Genomic DNA, 20,248 nt, shown 5'->3' with positions numbered 1-20,248 from the left:
CCTTTTCTGGGGCTACCTGAAAACAGAAACAGAAGTAAGGGAGTAAAAAGCAGGTATACTTATTGAAAGGCCTTCAGGTACATTTAGGGCAGACAAAGCCCACCAGGTACTACACCCAAAAATAGATGATGGGTCACGAATTTTTACACTTTTCTAAGTTTGGTCCATTTGCATATTGGGGATTAATCCTGCAATTACATCTTCAGGTGATGAAATTATTTACCCCAAGTTTGCTCCCCTTAACTCACTATTGTTTACATTTACTGGACCCTGAGACAGTGAGGAGTCCTTGATTCCCAGGCCCGGAGAGAAACTTTCGTGTCTGACCAAAATGTGAACTAGAATTGTATATGGAGTTTAGAGTTATACAATGAAGAACTGCAGGATCAGAAACATAGAAAAACAGAAAAGCCAGAATCCCAAGGCATCAGTGGGACAGTGTATTTTGTGTGACTTTGCTCTGTGCAATGACGACGGACGAGGCGGCAATAGCGGCCCCTCAGAGCCCCCTCAGCTTTCCCGCGCGCGGGGCCGTGAGGGGGTGGGGGGGGGGGGCCGAGCGCGCCCCTTCCGCGCACGCGCCGCCCCCGCGCGCGGGCGTCCCTCTCCTCCGTGCGCGTCGGGCGGCGCGGCGCATGCGCGGGGCGGCGCGCGCAGGCGCGGCGCGGTGCACCGTGGGATACTGCGGCCCGGGCAGGCTGGTGAGGCGGCGCGCGCGGGGCCGGCGGGGGCGAGCGAAGCGGGCCGGGGGCGGCGGGGCCGGGCCGAGCGAACGGGGCCGGGGGGAGCGAACCGCAGCGCCCCGCCCGCGCCTCACCCGCCCCGCGCCCCCGCTGTGTGTGTCTGCTGCAGCACCGGCGGAGCGGGCGGCGGCGCGATGGCCTCCAGCAGCGGCACCGACGTGATCCAGGTCACCAACGTCTCGCCCAGCGCCAGCTCGGAGCAGATGCGGACCCTCTTCGGCTTCCTGGGCAAGATCGAGGAGCTGCGCCTCTTCCCCCCCGAGTGAGTGCGGGCCCGGCCCGGCGCCGCCGCCTCCCCCCCGTCCGTCCGTCCCTCCCCCCCCGCCCTGCCCGCGGCCCGGCGCCGCCTCCCTCGCTCCCTGCCTGGCTCCCGGCCCGGGCCGCCCCCGCTCCCCGCGATCCCGCCCGGCCGCGGCGGGGGCGGCTCTCGCTGCCGGTGCGCCCCGCACGGCCCCGCTCGGGCACGGGACTGCGGGCGTGGAGCGGCACGTGCGGCTCCGGTGAAAGCCACGTTTGTCTCCGGGAGCTGTTTGTGCCCGCTGAGCCTCTGCTCTCTGCGTCACCCCCGCAGCGCCAAAACTTCCAGTGTACATAAATGCGTTTGTTACAAACGATTTTTTGCTAGAAGAGCAGCTTACCACTAAGGTACAAAAAATACACTTCTGGTATTTGTGTTCCGTGCAAACAGATCTGTGCTGAGCTGAAAGGAAAGTGACAAATACGGATTTGTCAGTTGCACCTTTTGCAAGGAATTCAGCGCAAATTGAAACAAATAATGCACATTTCAAGTGTGTGTATAACTGAAAGAAAGTTTCAAGTACCCCGGCAATTTACAAATAGCAGCAAACAAAAAAAAAAGAAGGCAGTTTTTATATCTTCACTTGCAGTTAAGTTCTAATGAACATAAATAATGAACATAAATTAAGTTCTAATGAACATAAATCCTTTCTGATGCAGTATAAAACCTGGGTGTTGGCAGTGCTGATGGTTTCAGTTTGATTGATTTACAAAGCCTGGTGTCGTTATGTGTTGGTGGTTTGCATATTCATCATATAAATTAAAGGGCTGCTTTCTGCCACGTTGAACATTGATCAAACAATCAATTATTTGTAATACCCCAGATTACTTGGGTTTATTATTTTAGAGGAAAAAAACTCTAGCAGAACATTTGTTTTTCCTCACTGAGGTTTCTGTCCCTGTTAACAGAAACCAAAGACAGTTCCAGAGGGAGTTCCCTTGTTCCCAGCTGGGATACCTGGCGTGGCAGAGCAGTCCTTTCCGGCCTGCTCTGTGTCTGAGCGCTTTGTCTCGTTTTTCAGGGCGGTTGTTGGGGTGGTTTGTGTCTCTGACACTTTGTAGCTTTGTGTACACATTAACTGACCTGTTCAGAGGTTGCTGCCGTGCCTTGGTGTCGTTTCCCTCGTGTGAGGAGCTCACCCCCAGGGAGTTTTCCCTGGGCTGATGGGAGTCTGCTCTGGCTCTTCAGGGCCCCATCCACATCCCCCCAAAGGAAGGCACATTTTCTAGTAGTGCCACCTTCTTTTTCTGCTCCTTCTCCCTCAGATTCCATCTCCTGACTTCTCCCTTCCCGTGGTGCCCATGCATTTTTGGAGGGGTGTGGGATATAAATCATAATCAGTGAATTCTCCCCATGATCTGGATTCCTTCCTGGATCCTGCTGGGATTCTCCCTTGCCTGTAGTATGGCAGGAACCAATCCCATTTCCTTTGCTCCACCTCTTTGTTTGATCTGTGGCACTCTGGCTCTGCTGTAGAACTTCCTCATTCTCCTGCTCTTCCAGATCATGTGTAACTTCCTGAGCTTCTCTCAATTCCTGTTTTTCCTCCTCTCCCCTCATCCACCCCTTTTCCCAGTTTATTTAATCCCCTGTTTCCCATTTCTTGTACACCTCAGCTGCATCTTTAATGCACAATCTGCTTTGGGACTTCTTCCAGTTCTCCTCCCCCTCCTCCTTCTGCTTTTCCCCGACTCCATTGCCTGCTTCTCATCTTTATTATATTCCATAAAGCTCCATCCAGACTGGAAAGTGGAGGGAGTGGATTTCTGAGTTTTCTGTATTGCAGCCCCAGGAAATCCTTGTGTGTCCCAGCATTCCAATGGCTGAGAGACAATTCCTGAATGCTTCAGCCTTGGGTGAATTAGAATAATGATGGATGGTGGCTTTTTTTGGGAGCTGTTGAGAACATCCAGTTCTTGCTGAATTTCACCCAGCTTGGATTTGAGAGTGAGTGGAAATACCGTTTTTAAAAGTGCAATACACAGATGTAAATTAAATGTCAGGCTGCAGAAGCGTTGCCTCACACATTTTCAGTTGATATTTTAGGTTCATTATTTTGGGAGAAAGCTCAGCTACCCCAAAGCATTCCCACAGGCACTCCTGGCTGTAAACAGGAGCTGCTGAAGAGTCAACAGGATCTGCTCTGATTCACATTCCTTTGTTATCTGGCATTTTAAAAATGCTAAAAAATACTGGGCTGCATCTCTATAATGAATTGTGTAATTTTTATACAGTTTGGATTAGGAACTCCTTCAGCTCTGCCATCAACCCTTGATTTACTTTCCTTTACAATTTTTCTGTGATATTGTTAAATGCCTTCTACTAAGGCTTCTTTGGTTCTATGTAATCATTATTTTTTATTTCTTGTTATTAATTATTACTTGCAGGCTAAAAAAGGCACCATTTTGGCAAGCTGCTGTGGATTCCTGGGCACAAATGAGCCAACAGATTCAATTTTTTTTCTCATTTATCACTGCAGTTATTTCCCAATTTATTCAGTCTGCAAGCTGTGGGAGCAAGTGGCTGTTTCTAATTTTAATGTTTCAGAAGCTGCAGTGTGCTGGCTCCAATTTAGTTTTCCACACCAGGTGAAATGTAAGGTTATTGAAGTGTGGTGTGACAGACACTGGGGGCAGTTGTGCACGTTGGGGCCGGTGGGGCTGAGGCTGAGGGAGCTTTTGGCATTTGCAGTGCCCAGAATAGAGCCTGGATCTGTGTGCTGGTGTCGGAGCTGCTCCCTGAATTGTGACAGCCCCCAGTGCTGAAAGGTTTGATCAAACTGCTCAGGAGCTGGGCTGCCTTTGAAGTGGGATGTTTTGGAGTTGGGCTGGCAATCCAGGGAGGAAAAGCAGCTTTTTGTCAGGATCAGGGATGTTTTCAGAGCTCCCCAGGCTGGTCTGGATCTCTGGCCTGGCGTAGGAACAAGGGGTTTAGGATTTGCTGCTGCTTCCACTCCCTGCCTGGGCTTCTGGAGGCAGCTTTCAACTCCTCTGTCCCACAGTTCTGTCTGCAGAAGAATTTTCCTTCCTGTCTTTCACACTGTACATCCAATTACAGCAAAATCTGCCCCACTTTCAGGACAGGGGGGCTCTTAAAACCCATGCCTGGATTGACTGCACCTGGTTTTTCAGTTTGCTTTGGTATCAGGGAAGTTATAGCTGCAGTTCTACCTTTCCTTCCTGTCATAGGAAGTAGATATTTCTGGGTTGGTTTTTCTTTGAAGTGGCTCAGAACTTCTCAGTTTTGGGTTTGTGGGTTGACAGTCACTTGTTCTGAGCTGGAACAGCCCAGGCCTACCTTGGAGTGTGCTCAGTGTTTCATTCCTGCTGGAGCTCCTTACATTTCCTTGTGTTTGTTCTTCCCTGTTGAAGACAGGCAGGAGCTCAGCCCTGGGCATTGCTCAGGATGTGGGAGCATGGTGAAGCTGGGATGGAATTGGGTTGATGAATGAAACAGAATCCCAGACTGGTTTGGGTTGGGAGTGACCTTAGAGCTCATCCAGTGCCACCCCTGCCATGGCAGGGACACCTCCCACTGTCCCAGGTGCTCCAGCCTGGCCTTGGGCACTGCCAGGGATCCAGGGGCAGCCACAGCAAATCTGGGAATTCCATTCCAGGGTCTCAGCACCCTCCCAGCCAGGAATTCCTTCCCAGCATCCCACCCCTCCCTGCCCTGTGTCAGATCAAATCCTTCACCCCACACCCTGCCCCTACACGCCCAAGGATCCTTTAATCATCACCCTCTTCGTTTCACAATTTACCTTAATCAGTCATCTGGGGCCTAAAGCAGCGAGTGTGGAACCTCAGAGTTTAACTGAGACAGAATTGGTCACTTTATCTCCTTTTTCAGCCAAGTTTTCCTCCCAGCCAGGGTGGAATTTGCATTTAGGTGGCCGCTCTTGGAGAGCAGAGCTCCCATGCAGCTCCAGGGGATGACAGAGCTCCCGTGCAGCTCCAGGGGATAACAGAGCTCCCGTGCAGCTCCAGGGGATAACAGAGCTCCCGTGCAGCTCCAAGGGATAACAGAGCTCATGTGCAGCTCCAGGGGATGACAGAGCTCCCGTGCAGCTCCAGGGGATGACAGAGCTCCCGTGCAGCTCCAGGGGATAACAGAGCTCCCGTGCAGCTCCAGGGGATGACAGAGCTCCCGTGCAGCTCCAGGGGATGACAGAGCTCTGGTGCAGCTCCAGGGGATAACAGAGCTCTGGTGCAGCTCCAGGGGATGACAGAGCTCCCGTGCAGCTCCAGGGGATGACAGAGCTCCCGTGCAGCTCCAAGGGATAACAGAGCTCTGGTGCAGCTCCAAGGGATGACAGAGCTCTCGTGCAGCTCCAAGGGATAACAGAGCTCCCGTGCAGCTCCAAGGGATGACAGAGCTCTGGTGCAGCTCCAAGGGATGACAGAGCTCTGGTGCAGCTCCAGGGATGACAGAGCTCTGGTGCAGCTCCAGGGATAACAGAGCTCTCGTGCAGCTCCAAGGGATAACAGAGCTCCCATGCAGCTCCGGGGATGACAGAGCTCTGGTGCAGCCCCAAAGGGATAACAGAGCTCCCATGCAGCTCCAGGGGATGACAGAGCTCTGGTGCAGCTCCAGGGATGACAGAGCTCTGGTGCAGCTCCAGGGGATAACAGAGCTCCCGTGCAGCTCCAAGGGATGACAGAGCTCTGGTGCAGCTCCAGGGGATGACAGAGCTCATGTGCAGCTCCAGGGGATGACAGAGCTCTGGTGCAGCTCCAGGGGATAACAGAGCTCCTGTGCAGCTCCAGGGGATGACAGAGCTCATGTGCAGCTCCAGGGGATGACAGAGCTCCCGTGCAGCTCCAGGGGATGTCAGAGCTCCCGTGCAGCTCCAGGGGATGACAGAGCTCTGGTGCAGCTCCAGGGGGTGACAGAGCTCCCGTGCAGCTCCAGGGGATGCAGAGCTCCTTGTGCAGCTCCAGGGGATAACAGAGCTCCCGTGCAGCTCCAGGGGATAACAGAGCTCATGTGCAGCTCCAGGGGATAACAGAGCTCCCGTGCAGCTCCAAGGGATAACAGAGCTCACGTGCAGCTCCAGGGGATAACAGAGCTCATGTGCAGCTCCAGGGGATGACAGAGCTCCCGTGCAGCTCCCAGAGGGGGTATGACAGCTGGTGTGGTTGGGGTTGGGTTTGTTGGCACTGTCCCTGACGTGGCTCTGTCTCTTGCAGTGACTCCCCCTTGCCGGTGTCGTCGCGCGTGTGCTTTGTAAAGTTCCACGACCCCGACTCGGCCGTGGTGGCCCAGCACCTGACAAACACTGTGTTCGTTGACAGAGCCCTCATAGTCGTTCCCTATGCTGAAGGTTTGTAACTTGTTTGGTGTTCTATGGGGCCACCCTTGGGTGGTGGTTGGTTCCTGTCCAGTGCTCAGAATTTGACAGTAGTCTGTGTCAAACACGTCAGAGATTGCCATTCTGAAACCCTTGGTATATTGCCTTGGCCCCTGCATTTGGTCACTGTGTTTCCAGAGTGACACCAAATCCAACTGGAAAGTTTTGTGTGTCTTGAAGGTTTTTTTTTGTGTGTCTAAGAACGTTTTAGGCAGAATTCTATGCCAATTTTGCTCCGTGTCAGTCTCAATGAGACATTTTCCCAAACAGTTTGTAATGCAAACAGGTCCATATTTTAAGGAAATTTTACCTTAATAATTGTTTCACTCTCTTCATGAGAATGGTTTCTCCCTCCCTGAGAGTGCATGGGAGAGTAATTAACATTCCTTTGGGCTATGCTGCCACTGCATTTAATTGGGAACATCCCCAAAAAAAGGCCCTCACTCTCCTTGTGGAGTCCAGTATACCAAGGGTTTGAATAATTATGGTTTAATTCAAAAGTGACAACTTCCAAGAGGTGCCACATGGGCACTGGTCCTAGTTTTTAATTCCAAGTTTTCTTGTTCATCCTTGATATATTTAATAGAATTTCACTAAATAATAAACTCTTCTCTCTGTTATTTGTGTGTGTGATTTTTGTAGTGGAGAAGGCAAATGCAAAGCCCTTCCAGATGACTGAAAAACAGTGGGTCCTCTGCAGCTACAGGGGATTCTAGCCATTAACTAAAGGCCAGCAAGCACTCAAGTCCCCAAGTGTTTTCCTGGTGTAACCACTTGTTAACTACATTTTCTCTTCTTCTTTTTATTTTTACATTTTAGGGTGTTACAGTAATTTGAAAGGCAATGAGCAGGGTTTTTGGAACTTACCTTAAAAGCAAAGTGCTGAGAAGACACCTCTTCTTACAGAAGTCTTATTAAACTCTTCTAGACTTGCTTTAGAAGTAACTGATTTCCATTGTACTTGTGCATTTCTTGATTTACTTCTGGGAAAGGTTGAATTGAATAAAATCTTGCAGATTAAGTCATACTACACCGCTAAGTTGGGTACATGGCCTGGGGTCACACCTGTAATCTTAATCTGTCATACTGGAGCTATCTCTTGAGGCCTGGGGAGCTGTCTTATCTTATCTTTGTATTCTTTAAGCTTAAAAGATACGAAACTTAAACTTTACAGATGTGCAGCCTAATTGCTGGAGTGTAGGAATGTGCAGCCTCTGACCGAGCCCTGCTGCTGCTGGGGGCTCAGAGCCCCTTCTGCAGTGGAGTTACTGCTCCTGCTGCAGAGCTGAGAGCTGCTTGTCCCTGTGTGGGTGTTAAACACAGCACCAGGCCCGAGGGGTTCTGCTGGAATATTCTCCAAGGCCCATGGCAGTAATGCCAGTGTTTAACTCTTCCTACAAGGATAAACCCACCTTTCTCTTTGTCAGTCCCACTTTGTCCACTGTGGATAAACCTGGCACACAGAGACACCTGCCCAGCAGCTGGGCTGCAGAAAATGCAATTATTAAAGTAGAATATTTTCCTGGGCCTGTCAAGGAGTCACTCCTGGGCTGTACCTTGTGTGTCTGACAGTTCAGAATTGAATGGCACATCACAAGGGAGATGTTCAGCCAATAAAGCATTGCCCTGGCTTGATAATCCCATCCTTGTGCTGGAATCCAGTTTTGCCCCAAAACTGAGCTGCCAGGGTCCCAGCTGAAGCAGGAGCAGCATTTCCCCAGCCCACAGTGCCACTGCTGATGTGCTTAAAGCCAGGCCTGTGCTGAGTGGGGCCCTGCTCTCTCTGATGTCTGCTGTGCTAATGAACCTGTGTGATTATTGCCTGTCACTAAAGCAAATGTTTATTATCTGTTTAGCGCAATAATTCCCCCCCTGTCCCAAGTTTTAGCTCACACAGACACTTTGGTGTTGGCTGTTGCTTTGTGTTATAGAGCTATACACAAAGGCTACGGTAAGGTTTAGTATTTGTCATTTTCTCTGGGCTAATTCCTGGATTTGGAAGGAACTCTTAAGGTTAAAGATGGCTGGGGGGGGTGTTTAGGTTCTTTGGTTAATGTTTGTTTCTTTTGTCTGTTTCTTTTTCTTTCATTTCTACACATTCATGCAGTATTTCATGGTTCTAACAAAGCAGCAGTAAAAAAAGCTCTTGAAGCATGAAAATTAACTGGTGAGGGGCCTCATTGCTTTTTTTAAATTGTAGTTTATTTAAATACTTTTTAAAGAAACAATTAGAGGATCAGATGCATGAATTTTTTTAATGGATGCAGATCTTCTGTGAGGTGTCTCGAGCTAAGTCTGAGGATTTGTATTTAGATGCCAGAAATGTTGTAGTTGCACTAATTTGAAATGTTTAGCTGTAATTGATAAATATCCTCTTGAGACATAATTTTGCATGCCAAATGACCCCGTAATCTCTCTGTAGGTATGTTGATATATTTATGCATTCCTGCCCTTTGCCTCCATGACCTTTTTCCCTGTCCCTCCATAACTTTGGGTATCTAAAGTGCTGCCAGCTCAGTGCCACGAGCCAGATATCAGTGCTGTGTATTGTACATTTGTGTAGATTATCGGCACTTCTCAGTATAGGTGGGAGGAACCATTACCTTTATTTAACAGTGGTTTTTCTTTTTTGTTGTTGTGTTTTACAGTTCTTTTCCCTGGTTCAGCCTGAACTATATACCAGGCCCTGCTGAAAATACCACCCAACAGTTTTCTTCTGCAGCTTATCCAGTTTCTCTTAAGTGCCCTGTACATATTGTATGTTTTATGATGAGATGCAGTTTCTTAATATGTATTACAGAAACACTACTGGTATTTGCAACTATATAGTAAAATTGTTTTATTGAACTCTCATTTTGGGGGCTTGGGCACATTAACAAATTAATCCATCTGTATAGGGCTTTTGCTGTTGGATAGAGTAAAACTCCCTGCACACGTGTTTGCTAGTAGGGCCCTGAGCACTCTGTGCAGAGCAGGCAGTGCAGTAACCCCTGGGCTTAGCTGGCTGCAGGAGTCCCCTGTGCCACAGCACTGCTGGTGCTCTAGGCTGGCACATGTTGGAGCAAAAGCCTTTTACTGCACAGGTAAGGAATGTGCCAGCATCCCTGTGTGTGTCCCAGCCACAGCCACAGCCCCAGCCTTCCCGGAGAGCCGCAGGGACCGCATTCCATGGGACACGGCAGCAAAAGCCCTACCCAAAAACACCCATCCCTTCTCTTTAAGTTTGCCAAAATTTGTATGGTAGGTGTAAAAAGAAAACATAGTGAACTGTACCATATTATTAACCCCTAAATCCAACTTTTTTTGTCTTGTGTATCTTGATTTTTCTGTGTGCTTTGTAGTGAAGCAGCCGACACGAGTCGTTGTTCATAAAACAGCTTTTGAAAGTTGAGAGCACTCTCACCCCTGGAGAACCGACTGTGCTTGCTTACGTTTGGTTCATGACTTAAAAATCGAGTACAGGTGATGAAACCTTGGCAGTGTTAACAACAAAGTAGTGTGTATTGTGCTATTTTTTTGCTCTAGAAACTTAACCTTTTGTAGAGAAAAAGGAACAGTCAAATTGTCACCCATTGAAGTTGCATTCTGACAAAAAAAGTTAATGCTAAATATTAATAGCCATCAAGCTTTGTATTTTAGCCAACATAAGTACTTTCAACAAACTCAGGTGGTGTATCAGGGAGACTTTGCTGGGTGTATTTGTGTATTTGGTGCCTCTGGGCTGGGCTGCCCTCTAATGCCAGGCTGTTTCCCTGCAGGAGTCATTCCTGATGAGACTAAGGCTTTGTCTCTCCTGGCACCAGCTAATGCCGTGGCAGGGCTGCTGCCCGGGGGTGGCCTGCTGCCCACTCCCAACCCTCTCTCTCAGGTAGGCTGGGGACCCTGGGTGTCTGCTGCTGCATTCCCCTTCCCTCCTGCTCTTTCTTTCAGGGCTGATGTGTTCATTCCAATCGACCCTGCTGCATTGGGGCATGACAGTGACAAGCTGTTAGATGGAATATCCTTATTTCCTCTTTCCTGGTTCCTCAGGGCCCTGTTTGTGCCTCCCACCCCTCTCACCCGCTGTACTTTACAGATGTGACAAGCAGTAGAGATCTCACAGATTGTAAATTCCTCAAGTCCAAGGAGCTGCCACACTGTGAGATTCCCTTCATTAATCCTCCAGCTGAGGGGAAAATTGGAGCCTGCTTGTGTGAACCCACAGGAATTCATGTGGAAGATGAACAGTGAGAATTGCACATTGTGGGAGAAGCTGGAGTCACAGCTCAGCTCTTAACAGGGCACAGAATCAAAGTGCAGGAGGCAAATTAATCACAATGAAGCCTCATTAATTCTGCACCTCTCAAACCCTCCCCAGCTCCTGCTTAGCTGAAGGAGCCCCTGGCCACGGAGCTGCTCAGGAGGGAAGAGCCTGAATTTAACCTTTGGAACCCAGGGAAGGGGCTGGGAGAACCAAATACAACCCAGAGATTTCATTCACTGTAAAAAGTGTGCATGTGAATCCTGGAAATGGATGCTGAGCCACCTGAACTGCAGCTGTGGCTCTGCCCCCAGCCCCTCTGGTGGGATGTGTTCAGCACATCATTTCAGGGGACTGTGCTGCACAGTGCAGCCATCTTGGCACTATGTGTTGGCTTTGGGTGTCTGTCTCAATCATCTCATTTGAAATGGCCCAAAATCAGCTGCTTTAGGGAGCCTTCTGCTCTCCCAGTAGCCTTTTCACCAAATTGGAGACATTTGCAGGGATGCAGTCTTGTTCAATTGCTTTTCAACATAAACCATGGCCATGTCAACCCTAAAATGAATTAGAAATGGGGCAATAGCCTCAAAAACTTGGAATGAATTTCCATTTTAGCACTGAAAAATAACTTCATTTTCAACTATCCCTTCAGTTTGCTGGAATGCTTTGCTCCTTCCCCTTTATTTCCCTGCCCAGTGATGTCCCTGAGTGAGTTTTGTCACTGCTGTGCCCTAACTGCTGTCTCTGCCACAGATTGGTGCTGTCCCTTTAGCTGCTCTAGGAGCTCCTGCTCTCGACCCTGCCCTTGCTGCTCTTGGGCTTCCTGGAGCCAACCTGAACTCCCAGGTACGTCCTCATTCCAGAGATCCTTTATTGCCCCCTTTCCTGCTCTGAGAGTGGCTTTTATTTGTGCCACCTCACAGCCACTGCCTGGGAACGCCAGGGGTTGGAATGAAAAATACCTGCTTGAATAGCAAAGTAAATGCTGGAAGGGGCCAAGGAATAATTTGGGAATAGCAGTGAAATATTTCAAATATGTGTCATCATCAGGCCACGAACCTGCCGTGTTCTTCAAGTAAAAAGTAGTTTGGTTTTTTAATTTTGTAGGTGTCAAAAATGTGAGGAAACTTCATCAGGTTGTTACAGCTGAACAAAACAGGCTTTTAAGTACTAAGTACTAGAATTTATACTAGATATTTATATCAATAAAAAATACATCAATATAAATCTGTTGGTCATATCTATATAGATAAAATATTGAAGAAGTAAGAATAAAATACTCTTTTACAGCCACAAGAAGCAGCAATAATTTAATGCATTGCTACTGCCATCACTTAAATTTTTTATGTATTCCCATGTGGAAGAACAAGTAAATGATGGTGAAAATTAAATCACAAATAAAAAAAAATTAAAGGCAAATTAGAAAAATGTAAATTTGGGGTGATGGAGGATTTTTGTACATTAAACCATCAGATTGTAACAAACATTTCAAAGTGAAAGTTGGGGTTCATTATAAAAAAATGAGTGAGAATTAAACTTTTTTCTTAATACCCCGTTGGTGCAGGCAGTGACTGATCATGATACCTGGATTATCCTAAGAGCTGTAAAATACATTTTTTTCATGGACTATTTAAATGTTTATAAGTTGGCCTTGAGGTCTTCATTGGACAGACAGCTTAGAGAGGGCTCTGTTCTCTTGCAGTGACAGAAAACCCTGTGCACAAAAGGTTACTGGTGCATAAGGACAGGCACACGCCAGCAGTGTATTTTTATCCATTGGTATTTTTATCCATTTGAGGTTTTACCCATTTGTGGTTTTACCCATTTGTGGTTTATCCCTGCTCCTGCCCGGGCAGGGCTGGCTTTGGCTGCTGTGGAAAATGAATCCCCAGCGTGGGCTGTTCACCCCTCCCAGCACAGCACCCAGCGGAGCCTTTCCTCTTTGCTGGGGCTGTTCTGCTCTGCTTTTCCAGCTGGGAGAACTCCAGAGGACATTCCAGGGAAAGTTCTCTGGAGCTCTCCCATCTCCCAGCCTGGTTCTAACCTTGTTTTTCCCTCACAGTCTCTTGCAGCAGATCAGCTCCTAAAACTGATGAGCACAGTGGATCCAAAGTAAGCACCAGTGTTCCCAAACCCTTGTACTGCACTGCTGGGGGATTCCATGGGGATATCCATGGGGATATCCATGGGGATATCCATGGGTTCAGTGCCTGCTGGAGCCTGAAGGGCCTTGGAGCAGCCTGGGCTAGGGCAGGTTCCGTGCCCATGGCAGGGGGTGGGATCAGATTGATGTCCCTCCAAACCAAAGCCACTCCAGGGCTCTGCAGAGCTGTATCCCTTGGGTTGCTGAGTGCTGAGTTGTGGAATTCTCTGTTGGCCAGGCTGAACCACGTGGCTGCAGGTCTCGTGTCCCCCAGTCTGAAATCAGATACCTCCAGTAAGGAAATAGAAGAGGCCATGAAGAGAGTCCGAGAAGCACAGTCCTTAATCTCTGCTGCTATAGAGCCAGGTAACTGCGCCTGCAACGGGCCTGGGCACTGCTCTGAGCAAAACTGGAGCTCTGCAGGGCTCTGCCTTCGAGCCTGTGCTCTGGGGGAATTCCTTTAGGAGGTTTTTAATCATCCTGCAGTGGATGCTCCATTTCCTGCAGGAACACCTTGGAGTTAATCCATTGATTTCCCAAAATTCACTGGTTTGAAGGCTGTAAAACAACCAGGCTTCCCTTGCTGCTGCCTCAAATTCCAAGGGAATGTGCATTTCCTGGCCTCACCACTTGGCACCCTGCTGATGTTTCTCAGGGATGCTTTCCTTAATCTTCATTCCTAATCTGGGAGGTTTGTAAATAATTTTCTTTTTTGGAGCTTCTTTCAGCAGGTTTGATTATAGGACAAGCAGCTCTCATAATTGTCAGAGCCACCAAATCTGAGAGGCAGAAACTTGACCACTGAAAATACAGAATATTCATACAGAATATTCATCAGTCCTGCAGCCTCCTGATGATTTCTAGGAAAGAACAGAGCTCCTGCTCTTGCTTAGCTTGAGGCTTTTTTGTGGGATATTTAAAACAATCATTTGTCAGGTTCTTCAGCCCCTCAGGAAATGGCAGATTCTGGGATTTTCACAGGATTTTCCATTGCCCTACAGCCATCAGCTTTTCACTGACTTAAGATTTTTTTCTGAATTTTGGCTTCTCCAGTTTTGCATAAAACTGTTATTTTGTGTCACAAACATATGCCCATCCTCTGTTGGTTCTTTTTGTCTTGTGAAGAAAATTATAGATGAGCCTTCACTTCAAATGACAAGATCAGGTTGATTTATATCAATTACATGAAGCTCAGGGTCCTTTCCTTTAGAAAATCTTTTTGAATATTAAAATAAAACATTGGTTTTTATTGTACTTTTCCTTTTTCAGACAAAAAAGATGAAAAGCGAAGACATTCGAGGTCGAGGTCGCGCTCGAGGAGGAGGAGGACACCTTCCTCATCCAGACACAGGTGACTGAGCAATTCCTGAGCAACACAGCTGGAGCAATTCCTGCAGAAATCATCCTTGGGAAGAGCCTTGGGTTTGATTTGGGGCTCCAGAGCTTCATGGCCATTTCAGTGCGCAGGCTCCTTATTGAAGTTGGAGGGAGAGACCCACCTTGCATTGATCAGCATCGACTCCACTTTATTGATCAATCAGGCACCTTTTATAACAGTGTTCATTCACTTCATGCACATTGCAAAATCTGAGCTCACAACAGGTCAGAGATAACACACCAACCCCTCCTTATGTTTCCAATACCAAGATTTGGGTTCTCAAAATTATTCTTGCTTTCCCAAAACAGCCAAAGATAGAACATCCACTTGTTATGAGAAAGCTGCCTGAGAACTCTGATGTGCAAGGCTCTCAAGGCCTTCATGTTTGTCACTTTTACCTGTAATTAAAAATAACCTGAGAACCTCTGCTGTTCACAGAAGCAGGCTGTGAGAACCTGCTCCTCACAGCTGCCTTCTAGGCCATCCCTGAAAAATCTCCAACAGCTCCTGGCAGGGCTGGGTTGGGTTTGGGGGTTCCGGGCTGGGAGCAGCCCCAGCATCTCCTCCCTGTGACTCCATGGTGCTTGTCCCTGGCAGACGCTCCAGGAGCAGGTCAAGGAGAAGGTCCCATTCCAAATCCAGAAGCAGGAGGCGATCCAAAAGCCCGAGGAGAAGGAGATCTCATTCCAGAGAGAGGAGCAGGAGGTCTCGGAGCACATCCAAAACCAGGTGATGACTCCAGGGAGTCCAGTCCTGAGCAGGGCAGGGACCGTGCCCTGTGCTGCCACTGCTGTGTCCCCACGGGGCTGTGTCCCCACGGGGCTGTGTCCCCACGGGGCTGTGTCCCCACGGGGCTGTGTCCCCACAGGGCTGGGTCCCCACAGGGCTGGGTCCCCACAGGGCTGTGTCCCCACGGGGCTGTGTCCCCACGGGGCTGGGTCCCCACGGGGCTGTGTCCCCACGGGGCTGTGTCCCCACAGGGCTGGGTCCCCACGGGGCTGTGTCCCCACGGGGCTGTGTCCCCACGGGGCTGTGTCCCCACAGGGCTGGGTCCCCACGGGGCTGGGTCCCCACAGGGCTGTGTCCCCACGGGGCTGTGTCCCCACGGGGCTGGGTCCCCACGGGGCTGTGTCCCCACGGGGCTGTGTCCCCACGGGGATGGGTCCCCACAGCTCAGAGAGGACAGGGAGGGGCTGGAGCACCTGGGGAGCCACCCCTGCCCCTCCATCCCTTTCCCTGGACAGCTCATTAGGAAGTGCTGTTTGAAAGTGACTTTAACTTAACTTTCTTTTCTACTAAAAGGGATAAAAAGAAGGAAGAGAAAGAAAAGAAACGTTCTAAAACTCCCCCCAAAAGCTACAGCACAACCAGAAGATCCAGAAGCACAAGCAGGTACAGAAATGGGATTTTTCTGTGCTCTCTGTTCCCAGCAGGATTTTGATGCACTTCAGTATTAAATAGAAAAAAGTGTTGTTGTGATAGAGCAGCTGGTGTGTGGAAGGTTCCCTGCCCATGGAAGGAGCTGGGCTTTGAGGCCCCTTCCACTCCAAACTGTGCCTGGATCCCATTGGATCGTGCTTCCAATGAGGATGTGTCTGGTACAGGCACAACAGCACCTCTGCCACCTGTGTCTGTTGATACTTGCATTTTCCTGCAGTGTCTGAGGTAAATTCTTTGGGCTTAGAACAGTTTTCCTTGCTCTGTGTCAGAGTTTGATGCTCCAGGGTCACTGCCAAGCTCTTCCTCATTTAGGGAATAAATCCAGGCAAAAATGTTTCATTTAAAAAAAAAATCCAAATTTAGCTTGCAGCTTTAACGACTCTTTAGTTCTTAATCCAGCCTACCCTGTGAACAGGGCTAGGGTTGAAGTTAGAGATGCATTTGCAGGTGTAAAAAGTCAGCAGAGATTTGCAAAGCTCCTCTCCTGTGTGTCCCTGCAGGGAGCGGCGGCGCCGGCGCAGCCGGAGCGGGACGCGCTCCCCGAAGAAGCCCCGGTCTCCCAAACGGAAAATGTCCCGGTCGCCGTCGCCCAGAAGGTCAGGGGAGCACCTGGCTGGGAACAATGGTGTCTGGGTGGGAATGCCCACATTGTGACCCCCAGGGATTCTGTGTGGGGGAATCTTTGCTGCTTGTGCGGAGCTGCTCTGGGCTTGGCTGGGAGCCCCAAGGGTCAGGGGTTCCAGGGGTGGTAGGAGTGGATGTGCCACCATTCCCAGCCCCTTTGGCTCTGCACCAGGAATCAGCTGGTTTTGGGTGGCCTGGGTGTTCTGTGACCCTGTCCCAGGATGGGGAGCTCAGGGTGCTCCTCTGCTGTTCTTGGTGCCCAGGATTTGCACTCCATGATCCCTGTGGGGCCCTTCAGCTCAGAGATCCCATGGTTCTGTTTGCCACAGCATTGCTCAGCCTTGGCTTTGTGCTGTTGGCCTTGAGCCAGAGCTAAGAATTTGGGATTTGGGTATTTCCTGGAAGCACAGCCTGTTCCCTTGCCCTCTGCCATTTTCCTTTGGGTTTGCTGTGGGTAACGCTCTGGACACGGTTCCAGCCATGGAATGGGGTGATGGGGATGGGCCTGATCCTCTTCCTGCTGATCCTCATAGGCATAAAAAGGAAAAGAAGAAGGACAAAGACAAGGAGAGGAGCAGAGACGAGAGGGAGCGGTCAACGAGCAAGAAAAAGAAGAGCAAAGACAAGGAGAAGGATCGAGACCGGAAATCCGAGAGCGACAAGGATGTGAAAGTATGTTCCAAAACGCCCTGGGGCTGCTGCCAGCCCTGCCCCACATCCCCCCTGCCCCGGCCCACTGGGAAGTGCTAACGTGTCCCTTTCCCTGGCAAAGCAGGTCACAAGGGACTACGACGAGGAGGAACAGGGCTACGACAGCGAGAAGGAGAAGAAGGAGGAGAAGAAGGTGGCGGACGCTCCCTCCCCCAAAGGGAAGGAGCCCGCGGCCGAGAAGGGCAGCGGGGACCCGGGCAGGGAATCCAAGGTGAACGGGGACGACCACCACGAGGAGGACATGGACATGAGCGACTGAGCCGCCCACAGCCCCTCAGTGTGATCCTTTATGCTGTACTTGTTAATCCTCAACCTAGATGTATCCAGCTCCGAGCTCTCCATGGTCTGTCCATCCCGATACTAACTCACACCCAAAGCTTGAGACAGGGATCCCCTGCTCGGGGGCCCAGCTGGGGCCGGGCCAGCCCGCACGTCCCTCCCACAGCAGGGGCTGGGCCTCCCTCCCTGCTTCCCTCCCTCCCTCCCTCCCTCCGGAGTGTCCCGGGCTGAGCCAGCAGTGTGGCAGCATCCCAGGGGCGTGGGGAGTGTGGCACAGCCCCTGTCCCGTGGGAATGCCCTGGGAGTGTGGCACAGCCCCTGTCCCATGGGAATGCCCTGGGAGTGGCACAGCCCCTGTCCCCTGGGAATGCCCTGGGAGTGTGGCACAGCCCCTGTCCCGTGGGAATGCCCTGGGAGTGGCACAGCCCCTGTCCTGTGGGAATGCCCTGGGACTGGCACAGCCCCTGTCCCCTGGGAATGCCCTGGGACTGTGGCACAGCCCCTGTCCTGTGGGAATGCCCTGGGAGTGTGGCACAGCCCCTGTCCCGTGGGAATGCCCTGGGAGTGTGGCACAGCCCTCCTGTCCTTTGGGAATGCCCTGGGAGTGTGGCACAGCCCCTGTCCCATGGGAATGCCCTGGGAGTGGCACAGCCCCTGTCCCCTGGGAATGCCCTGGGAGTGTGGCACAGCCCCTGTCCCCTGGGAATGCCCTGGGAGTGGCACAGCCCTCCTGTCCTGCAGCCACCGAGGGGTCGGCCTTGGATCGCACCAGCTCTTGGTGCTCTTGGCTTTAGTTGTGGTTTTAAGCCACGTGCTGGGCTTGGTTGGGTTTGCTTTCCGGTGGGTTTTGGTTGGCTTTGCCCAGGGCTCTGTCTCCACTGTGTCCGTTCAGCCCTCGGGAAGGGGAATCCTGGCCGTGCCCAGTGAGGGAGGGTTGGGGGAGCAGCCTCGCCCAGGGCTGGGGCTCAGGAGCTCACCCGCTGCAGCAGGGAGTGCATTTTAAAATGACCTTGGTCTGTTTTTAAAGCAAGTCCATTGATAATGTACTTTTTACTTGATCTCAAGTTGTACAAACGGATAAATTTGTGTTCCTGTCCCGGCCGTTCCCTCCCTCCCGCACTCGGTGATCCCATGGTATTTGCAGAGTAGTTACCCAAAGCTGTTCCTTAGTTCCAGCAGCTCCAGAGCTTTTACTTTTGTGCAGGTAAAGAGACAAAAGTAGCCGACAGTCTGTGCCATGTCGATGTACAGTTTCGGAAAATGTTTTACAAAACTTTGATAATAAAACCCTGAAACTTCACCTCCTCTTCCTAGAAAACTCCTGGGTTTTATTTCTACCTCTGAGTGCACCAAACTTAACCTGCTCCTTACGGCGGGGGACTTTTCCATCTCTGTTACAGTGAAGAAGGAATTATTTTACTTTTCCGGGGGCAAATGGGTTAAAATGGGAATGTGGAGGTTTGTGGGAGTGCTGGGGGATGAAAAGCAAGGGAAGCTCTGGGGAGACCCTGCCTGGCAGGGAGCACTTGGAGCAACCTCAAGGCTGCAGCCACTGCAGTTATGGAAACTCTTGAACTTTCAGGAGTTTTCCTGCCCCTTTGGACACAGGAGATTTTCCATCAGCAGCTCTGTGCCTGCAGAGGGAGGCCCTGATCCCTCCCAGCTCAGGGGCTGATGCTGGGGGCAGGAGAGCAAGGCTGAGTTAAAAACCTTCAAGCCCCAAAGCTATCCCTCCAAACCCCCCCTTCCCTCCCAAAAAAAACCCAGAAGAACCCAAAACCCCAAATGAGGCTTTTATTATCCCTCAAAGCCAAAATACCAAACCAAAAATCTCCTCAAACTCCCCACCCTCCTGCAATGCCAAAGCCTCCATGGCCATCCAGGCTTTGCTCTCCTTTCCCCCAGAACTGTCCAGCTGTGATCCATCCGTGCCTGGATGGAGGAGCTGAAACCTCTGCAAGGACCCAACAGAGTTCAGGGAATTTCAGGCTCCTTTTCCCCGCTCCCTCTGCTCCTGCATCCTTTCCCCATGAAACCTGGCATTCAGAGAGGGCCGAGAGGAGGCTGTAATGAAAATGCAGGATTTTATTTAAAAAATGACCAAGAAAATGCCCTTGCAGAACGCAGCAGCAGGAGCTCGTTCCCTCCCCTCCGGTGCCGCCCCCGCGGGACAGGAGAGGGAAGCCTGGATTGCACAGGTGGAGCAGCTTCCAAATCCAACAGCATCGTTTGGTCTTTATTCTAACAATGATACAACCCAAAGTGACTATGAGTGAAGGGAAGGGAAAACCAGGGAGCGGACGACAGCAAAACCAAGAGAGGTGACTCGTTTTCCATGGGAGTTACAAACTGTCAGGAACAGAAAAGTGAAACTGCAGCATTACAGGAATTGGTTAATCCGGATTAAATAACGCAGTTCTCCTGGCGGGAATTACAACTCAGGAGCAGAGACAGAAAATAACAGAGGGCTGTGGGAACACCAACGGAACCGGGGGATTCCAGCACAAACACACCCGGGAGGGACGAACGGACTCGAGGCAGGAACAGGAATTGCTGTGCTGGGAGCTCCGGAGAGGAAATCCAGGGTGTTCCCTTTGCCACGGGACAGAGCAGGAGCTTGGAAGACCAGAGGAACAGTTTGGTTCAGGAACAACCCGCGGGATCCTTCCGCAGCGAGCTCGGAACTGGGCTGAGCAAAATTCCTGGTTGTCTTTTAAGAGCCACAAAAATCCTCAGGAAAAACAGAAGTGGTGGGAGGGGAGCCCCAGCCTGGGCAGGAGCAGCAGGACGGGATTCCCACCAGGGCCAGCTCCCGTCTCCTCCTGCCCTGGGGCGTCCAGGGCTGCTCCTGGGCCCCCGACACTGCCAGGCCACAGGGACGAGCTGGAGCTGCTGCACAGACACATCCATGGATCTGTGCTCACTCCCAGGGACCAAACCCTCCTGAACACCTGGCCTGGCCTCCAGGAAAGGGGAAAAGCCCAGGTGAGGCTCTGCTGGATCCATGCTGCTTGGAACAGCAATTTCCCAGAGCCACGGGAC

General features: G+C 50.7%; 1 protein-coding gene across 1 annotated transcript; it reads left to right on the top strand.

Annotated features, from left to right (window-relative positions):
• Positions 1-648: 648 nt before the first annotated feature.
• SRSF11 (serine and arginine rich splicing factor 11) lies at positions 649-18,506 on the top strand. The gene is made up of 14 exons (XM_064719996.1): positions 649-701; positions 853-1,005; positions 6,231-6,364; positions 10,150-10,259; positions 11,385-11,477; positions 12,694-12,743; positions 13,013-13,140; positions 14,044-14,125; positions 14,750-14,881; positions 15,455-15,544; positions 16,093-16,188; positions 16,750-16,888; positions 16,992-17,732; positions 17,886-18,506. The coding sequence occupies exons 2-13, from the start codon at positions 878-880 to the stop codon at positions 17,184-17,186; spliced, it is 1,377 nt and encodes a 458-aa protein (XP_064576066.1). The 5' UTR covers positions 649-701; positions 853-877; the 3' UTR covers positions 17,187-17,732; positions 17,886-18,506.
• The last annotated feature ends 1,742 nt before the right edge of the window (positions 18,507-20,248 follow it).

The sequence above is a fragment of the Zonotrichia leucophrys genome, chromosome 8 (genome assembly GCF_028769735.1).
Source record: "Zonotrichia leucophrys gambelii isolate GWCS_2022_RI chromosome 8, RI_Zleu_2.0, whole genome shotgun sequence".
NCBI classification, from domain to species: Eukaryota; Metazoa; Chordata; class Aves; order Passeriformes; family Passerellidae; genus Zonotrichia; species Zonotrichia leucophrys.
The sequence above is the reverse complement of the archived record's forward strand: the minus strand, read 5'-3'. Positions and strand labels throughout refer to the sequence as shown.